This window comes from Ostrea edulis, chromosome 10 (genome assembly GCF_947568905.1).
Source record: "Ostrea edulis chromosome 10, xbOstEdul1.1, whole genome shotgun sequence".
Lineage (NCBI taxonomy): Eukaryota > Metazoa > Mollusca > Bivalvia > Ostreida > Ostreidae > Ostrea > Ostrea edulis.
Window position 1 is genome coordinate 9,426,361 of NC_079173.1, and position 8,368 is coordinate 9,434,728.

The 8,368-nt window shown below is 36.9% G+C and overlaps 1 protein-coding gene across 1 annotated transcript; it reads left to right on the forward strand.

Annotated features, from left to right (window-relative positions):
* Positions 1-238: 238 nt before the first annotated feature.
* On the forward strand, positions 239-7,376 carry LOC125666737 (demethylmenaquinone methyltransferase-like). The gene is made up of 4 exons (XM_048899989.2): positions 239-647; positions 3,519-3,706; positions 5,381-5,491; positions 6,741-7,376. The coding sequence occupies exons 1-4, from the start codon at positions 481-483 to the stop codon at positions 7,319-7,321; spliced, it is 1,047 nt and encodes a 348-aa protein (XP_048755946.2). The 5' UTR covers positions 239-480; the 3' UTR covers positions 7,322-7,376.
* The last annotated feature ends 992 nt before the right edge of the window (positions 7,377-8,368 follow it).

Consider the following 8,368-nt stretch of genomic DNA (forward strand, 5'->3'; position numbering starts at 1 on the left):
CTTTTGCTGTTTGTCTATTTTATACATGTATGCAACATTGATAGTGAAAATATCAAAACTTCCAAAGATATCAATTTGAATAAGGAATAAATGTAAAATATAATAAACCTAAGCGAATTTACTGAAATCACATCATTTCCGCTTGTCTTCCGTGCGTACATTATGCATCAGTTGCGTAGCTACATGAACAACTCTATACTGTGTAGATAACTTGAACGTTTCTGTACTTTGTATATGTTTATGTCAGGAAACGGTCTCCGTACATTTTCCTCGTGTCAGAGTCAGTCGTTGACCAGTCCAATAGCGGCGTAATAACGTTCACGTGAGTGATTTTTGTGTTGATGTACTGAAATCGCTGTGTAATGTGTGTAACAGTATCTAGGAGACACTGTGGTTAATATGGATCTCCAGAAGATTTAAAAAACAAACACTGGACAGGTGTTCTCTTATCTCGTGACGATATCTGTTTAGACAGCTAAAATGGCGTCCCCTGCAACTCCCCGAGATTTGAAGCAGATCGTGAGAGACGGACTAAGTACACTGCTGTTTAGTTTTGGTTACAAAACAGGAATAATCGATGCCTTTATAAAAATACAACAACCCTGCACGGCACAGGAACTCAGTCAAAAGTCTGGAAAAAAGTTACGGTAGGTCGAACTTAGATTACATGTAACTATTTGCACACAGTAATGTATGACTTGGTGGGAAAGTGTGTTGTTTGCCTGATAGACTATATTGTGTCATTCGCATGAAATAATTCAACGGCCATTCAACACCAGTAGGTATATACATTGTATGTGTATTTAATGCAGTGGGTCCGTAGTATATGTTAAGCTTGGTAGGGGCGTTTTTATATCCCGAAAAGTATATCGTCCTCATATGGTTGATGAACTAAATAATGAAGAGTTTTAAGTTCCAATTGTATTTTTTTTTTGCACACACATTCACGATTTAACAAATTCAACTTAGCTTTTGTGAGTGTATGGTCAAATCCTAAAGGTTTAATGCCTACTTTTTCGTGTAATATCCAAATATTTTTTTAATTAATCATTTATTTAGAGAATATTACATGCTAAAATCGATATTTTATGTCATATCAGCCGGAGGGCCGAAGGTCCGATGATTCATATGGGGCCCGAGGGCTGATGTGACATATGATATGAATTTTAGCATGTAATATTCTATTTATCATATGCTGCACATTTTATACTTCTTAATAAACCTTGTATACATACAGTATTACTATAGTGTTTTTGAGGGGGGGTAATCTGATATAGGGTTCGAGGACTGATTTTACATGATGGTACTATTATTTTTACCACATACAAATTAATTTATTGCACTTTATTTAGATAAAGATCAAGAAATATTTGATACATTGTCTACGTTGATTTACTATGGTACAATGTTAAAAACTTTCATACATTGATTTACTATAACGGTAAAAACTTGATTGACAAGTTGACAACAGTAAAAACTCAATTTGATACATGCATTGGTTAACAACATGTACATGTATGGTAAAAAAAAAACAACATACGTTGTTTTACTACCGTAAACATCTTGATACATTGGTGATAAAAACTTTGATACATAGATTATCACAAGAAAATACGTAATTTTCTGATTGATATGCATTTTTGCACCTCAGTGTGATGTGGGTTTCCGACCGGTCGTTGATATCACCCATATCGCGCAGTGCAAAAATCTGTGTAATCATTACCAAGTACATGTATATGATAAAATTGATAACTAAATTCAATTTCTTCCTTAAATATGTTTTCAGGATATACAATAAATCTAAAACATATACATGTAAAGTTTGTGGTGTTTTCCCCGTTTATTGAATATGTTCTTATCTCTCGTTCCCATATCAGAGTGAGCCGATAGATTACAGGGGATCCTTACTCCTCCTAGGCACCTGATCCCACCTCTGGTGTGTCCAGGGGTCCGTGTTTGCCCAACTATCTATTTTGTATTCCTTGTAGGAGTTATGAGATTGATTACTGTTAGTTATCTTCACCTTGCATTAGTGCAATGCCCCGATATCTCATTGACCTAAAAGATATGCGTATATTTTTCATCCACCTTGATTAATATTGTGTCTTAATTATATATTTTCCATGAACGTTTATTTTCTTGGAAATTTTCTTTTGATGAAAGCGAAGATGACGAAAAGTGTTCAATGTCATAACATATATAAACAAATATACAATAACAATTAAAAATCCTTAAAATCCATTAATTTCTCTAATAAGAAATGTTATATGATTGTTACTTCTTAGTGTGAAAAGAGAAGATAACGAACAGTAATCAATCTTATAACTCTCATAAGCAATACAACATAGAGAGTTGAACAAACACGGACCCCTGGATGTACATGTATCAGAGGTGGGATCAGGTGCCTAGGAAGAGTAAGCATTCCCTGTCGATCGGTCACACCCGCCATGAGCCCTATAGCATGACCTGGTAAACTGAGTAATCCGTAGTCCAATTCATTCTGTAAAGAATGACCTAAGAATTGGTAAGAAAAACGTCGGGCAAGATTTAACCCTATGACAGGTTCTATTGGTAAGTAAGATCGTGATAACAATTGCTGATTTTAATCAACTGTTGAAACCCCTGTAACACCAACTTATTTGGCAGCAGCCTGCCTTGATTGAAAACCTGATCATATGCACGACACACTACTGCATATCGAATGAGCTGAGAGGCATAAAAATCACATGTATGCAAGGTGAAGATAACGAACAGTGATCAATATCATAACTCCTACAAGCAATACAAAATAGATAGTTGGGCAAACACGGACCCCTGGACACACCAAGAGGTGGGATCAGGTGCCTAGGAGGAGTAAGCATCCCCTGTTGACCGGTCACACCCGCCGTGAGCCCTATATCCTGATCAGGTAAACGGAGTTATCCGCAGTATGTAACAATAGAATATTGATACATGAATATAGGAAGTTGACAGAGAAGCTTGATAATAGATGAAAATGTGAAGATAACGTTCACTGATCAATCTCATAATTCCTATAAGCAATACAAAATGAAGAGACATAGCAGACGTTAGACCAAGTGCCTACAGAGAGTAAGAAAAATTGATAGAAATGTTTCTAAATTCGAGTTGAAAGCCACAGCAAGATATTTTTGTCATGGCGGATTTGAACGATCACCAGGGGGTTTACTCCACCTAAGTACCTGATATCCCCTCTGGTATGTTAAGAAGTCAATGTTTGCCCTACTCCTAATTTTGTAGTCTTTGTGGGAGTTTTAAGATTGATCACTGTACGTTAGCATTACCCTTTCATCTAAAGAATCTCACTTTAGTCATTATTATAAAACTGATTATGTTGATAATGCGAAGCAGTCCCTGCTATGATAACAACAAATATAGAAGATACGAAGGAGGGATAGCAAACATATAGCAAATAGGAAGTAGGGATCGTTAACATTCTGTTCTATTATGTTCTTGGTGTTTATTTTAAAGTGTGTTCAATCACGTTTTCTTTCCGACAGATACCTACAAGAATGGCTGAGTGGTATGATTGGAGCAGGAATCGTCAAACTCCACGAGGACGGAAAATACTCACTTCCGTATGAGGAACCTATATTACGACAATGGGGAGACGTTTCCTCCGTCATTCCTATTTTCTATGAGCAATTTTCAAAACTGGAAAATGTTATTGAAAAAGATGGACCAAATGGTTTGTTGGACATAACTTGGATACACTGACTATGAAAAAATACAACAAAAAACCCACTTTATTCACGAACAATCTCCTATAATTTAAGACAAAATAAATGAAGAGGTCAATAAAGACATGCACATGTCTAATATAAGTTACCATAGTTACATAAATATTATCTATAAATATTAGGATCTCACTGAATCTGAAAAGGGCTGATTCAGGTGCTGCAGGTGTTTCAACAGTCTCCTTTAAAGTCAGCATTTTACAAATTCTTTGGTCGTTTAAAACGATCTAATTTGCCAGTACAAACTATCATGGGGTCAAATGCTCTTTGACGTGTTTCATGCCGATTGTTAGGGCGTTCTTGGCTCACTGATTTTGATTACAGATAACTCCGTTTACCTGATCAAGATAAATGGCCCACGACGGGTGTGACCAGTCGAGAGGGGATGCTTATTCTTCCTAGACACCTGATCCCACCTCTGGTATGTCCAGGTTTCTCCAGGGGTCAGTGTTTATCCACCTCTCCATTTCGTATTGCTTATAGGAGTTATGAGAATGATCACTGTTCATTTTATTCACCTTTCATTCACACTTTTCTCATAAAATTGGTTTTTTCCCAATTTTTATGAACAAAATCGACTTTCTAATTTCACAAAAAATCAATTTTATACATCATGACAGAAGTTGATTTTAGTGGGTTTATTTGTTGTATAAATAAAGATTGGGGTATGAGAATTTTTGTATTTTAAAAGTTTTGAAAATCTATGGTTATCCATCTAAGTTTATGATTCTATATCACATTTTAAGTATTCTTTAGGTAAAATGTTAAATTTGTGCTCTTTACAAAAACAGATGCTTTAAATTGCAAATAACGAGCGGTGATCAATCTCATAACTCCTAAGAGGAATACAAAATTAAAAGTTGAGGAAACACGGATCCCTGGACATACCAGCGGTGGGATCAGGTGCCTAGGGAGAGTAAGCATGCCCCCTTCGACCGGTCACAACCGCCTTGAGCCCTCTAAGTCCGTCAGAAAAACGGAGCAATCCGCAGTGAAAATCAGTATGTAAACAGCAGCATAACAATTGGTATGAAACATGTCAGACAACATTTGACCCAATGACAGGTTCAATTGGCAAACTAGATCGGTATAACGACCATTGAATTTGCGAAATGTTGACTTTTAACGAGACTGTTGAAACTCCTTCAAGATCAACTCCTTTGTCAGTAGTCTGCCTCGATTCAAATCCGTATATCCATATGTAAGCATTCACAGGTAGAGCAGATTCCAATTTGTTGGAATTATGGTGAAGGGTTCTTTATTTCATGTCTTCTCATGACCAAGAAGTCAGTGTGTGTTTGTAGGATTATATATTTTACATGTTAGATCCAGACATTATTGTTACGATTTGCACATACGAAATCATGAACTGCTATTGGGTGTAGAGAAATGTACGAATTGTAGGAACTTCTTCACCTACACCTGACTTGAACGCAATCAGATAACAAAGAAAGGTTAAAGTTCGAATATTCTTTTAGGAACAGTTTGTCAATAAAACTATATTGTACTAGGCATCTAATTGTTTTATATATCATTGTCTTTCACTAAAAGATAATTGCATTACTTAATTATAATCTAATACTAACATCCCTTTGGCAACATTCTGTTCTTTTGTTCTTGCACAGGTTATGGATACTATCAACCCTTTCTGAAGTGGTTGGACGCATGTCGCTCACCAGATATGCTTCAGGCCTGGAACCAGAATTTCCTGGTCCCAGTGGTGGAGCTGAAACAAGGTTTGATATTGTTTTAATGTTTCTGAGCATAGACTACAACGACAAACTTAAAACTATAATTTATGATAGACTGGATTACTTCACCTTTTCCATCGTCAATTGCAACGTCATATTGATGGCGGGTGTGACCGGTCGACAGGGGATACTTACTCCTCCTGTGCACCTGGTCCCACCTCTGGTGTATCCAGGGGTCCATGTTTCCCCAACTATTTACTTTGTATTGCTCTTAGGAGTTATGAGATATTGATCACTGTTCATTATCTTCGCATTTCATATTATATATATATATATATATATATATATATATATATATATATATATATATATTATTGCTGTAAAGTGATTCAATACGCGAAAATACATTTTGCGTATGATAAATTTTGTAAAAAAGTCAGATTTGTCACAAATTCTATAGTCGTGAAAAGGATCTACGTTGTAAAATACAACCTATCTCTAGATGGAACGATTTCTAACTAATTTCCACTTATTCTGTACGTCCTGATTTAACTAACACCATTTACCTGATGAAGAAATAGGTCCCACAGCGGGTGTAACAACACAAGAGAAATGCTTACTCCTACTCGGCATCTGGTCCCTGTTGTCCTGTTCGCAATTTTGTCTTCTTTATCGTAATTATGAGATTGATAACTGTTCGCTCTATTCACATCTTCGTTAAGATAATGGCATTCTGATATCGACTATGGATAATTCCGTTTACTTGATTGAGATACAGGGCTCACGGCGGGTATGACCGGTCGACAGGGGATGCTTTCGCCTCCTAGGCACCTGATCCCGTCTCTAGGACATTCAGGGGTCTGTATTTGCCCAACTCTATTTTGTATTACTTGTGGGAGTAATGAGATTGACCACTATTCGTTATCCTCACCTTTGATGGATGGATTTGTTGTTTAACGTCTCTCTCGAGAATATTTCACTCATATGGATACGTCACCATTCCCGGGGAAGGGCTGCAACATTTAGGCCTATGATCGGCGCTTACGGCCCTTAACTAGGAGGGATATTTATCGTGCCACACCTGGAGTAACACGGGACTTCGGATTTCGCGGTCTCATCGGAAGGACCGCCCCATTTAATCGCCTCTAACGACAAGCAAGGGGTATAGATGACCTATTTTAACGCGGATCCCCATGACAATGTATAACAAATATATTTCACATGAATAATGAAGTTTGAGATATTGTAATAGAAATCGTTGTTCTAATTCGAATTGTTCTCATATCTTTCACAGAAAAGGATTTCACGCTGTTGGATATTGGATGTGGTTATGGGAAACACACCAGAGAGGTGGCTAAACTGTATCCCACCTGTACAATATACGGAATCGACACAGACCAAGTCTCCATAGACCAAGCCAAGATGGAACTTGCAGAAGGTGGTCCGCAGAACATCCAGTATAGTTGCATAAAAGCGAGTGAACTTCCACCGGAATGGACAGACAAATTTGATTTCGTCCTCATGAACGATGTCCTCCATGATGCATACGGTGTGGACGATATTCTGAGAGAGTTCAAGAGAGTTCTGAAACCAGATGGTTACGGAGCAGTGTTTGACCCGCCCGTGTCCTCTTATCCCGAAAAGCAAGCTAACAACGAAAGTGCACAATTATTTATGCCTTTCAGTCTTTTTTCGTGCCTTCCAGTGAGTTCTTTGGGTGAAAATGGAAATGGGTATGGCATCGGTTGGGGATACGAGCGTCGGAAACAGAAGATAGAGGAACATGGGTTCACATTGATCAAGATTAGTGAAGACATTAACACAATACAAGAGGGTATTGTCTTCCAAAAGAACGTAAAACAAGGATATTCTTAAAACAAATGTTATAACGTTAGAAATAAGTTTGGAATACAATAAAAATAAAAGCGTTTTTCGCATTATAAGTTTAATTCGATTAGAGGCAATAATATACGGTTTGATGTATAAAGTCAAATCATGCATTTAAAACTCAGATTATACTTGTTTACTGTCTATTTCAAGATGACTTGCAATATTCCTTGTAATTCAAACTTTATTCTACATAATACGACTGATGTAGATAACGCACATTGCTTGTAGGAGTTATGAGATTGATCACTGTTCGTTATCTTCACCTTTATAGGAGTTATGGGATTGATCACTGTTCGTTATCTTCACCTTTATAGGAGTTATGAGATTGATCACTGTTCGTTATCTTCACCTTTATAGGAGTTATGGGATTGATCACTGTTCGTTATCTTCACCTTTATAGGAGTTATGAGATTGATCACTGTTCGTTATCTTCACCTTTATAGGAGTTATGGGATTTATCACTGTTCGTTATCTTCACCTTTATAGGAGTTATGGGATTGATCACTGTTCGTTATCTTCACCTTTATAGGAGTTATGGGATTGATCACTGTTCGTTATCTTCACCTTTATAGGAGTTATGAGATTGATCACTGTTCGTTATCTTCACCTTTATAGGAGTTATGAGATTGATCACTGTTCATTATCTTCACCTTTATAGGAGTTATGAGATTGATCACTGTTCGTTATCTTCACCTTTATAGGAGTTATGAGATTGATCACTGTTCATTATCTTCACCTTTCATAAGTCATATGCATTCTGATCCAAGTTAAAGATATTCGTTTTTGTTTGCTTGATTTTATTTTGTTCGTAGCCTTCCTTGTCTTGTTATTGTTGGAACTATGATAATTATGAATATTCCGATTATAAAATTATGATATTGCTTCCTGTCGGAAGTACATTTGTATAGTGTTGAAGTCCTTCCATCACTAGCCCCCAATGGCTATGAAGTCCTTCCATCACTAGTCCCCAATGGCTATAAAGTCCTTCCATCACTAGCTCCCACTGGCTATGAAATCTAGAATACTTTTCCT

What these genes read in the sequence shown, in the direction of transcription:
- LOC125666737 (XM_048899989.2), top strand. Translation starts at nt 481, where the DNA reads ATGGCGTCCCCTGCAACTCCCCGAGATTTGAAGCAGATCGTGAGAGAC. An exon ending in AAGTCTGGAAAAAAGTTACG is followed by an intron (nt 648 to 3,518) that starts GTAGGTCGAACT and finishes TCTTTCCGACAG; the next exon opens with ATACCTACAAGAATGGCTGA. An exon ending in TGAAAAAGATGGACCAAATG is followed by an intron (nt 3,707 to 5,380) that starts GTTTGTTGGACA and finishes GTTCTTGCACAG; the next exon opens with GTTATGGATACTATCAACCC.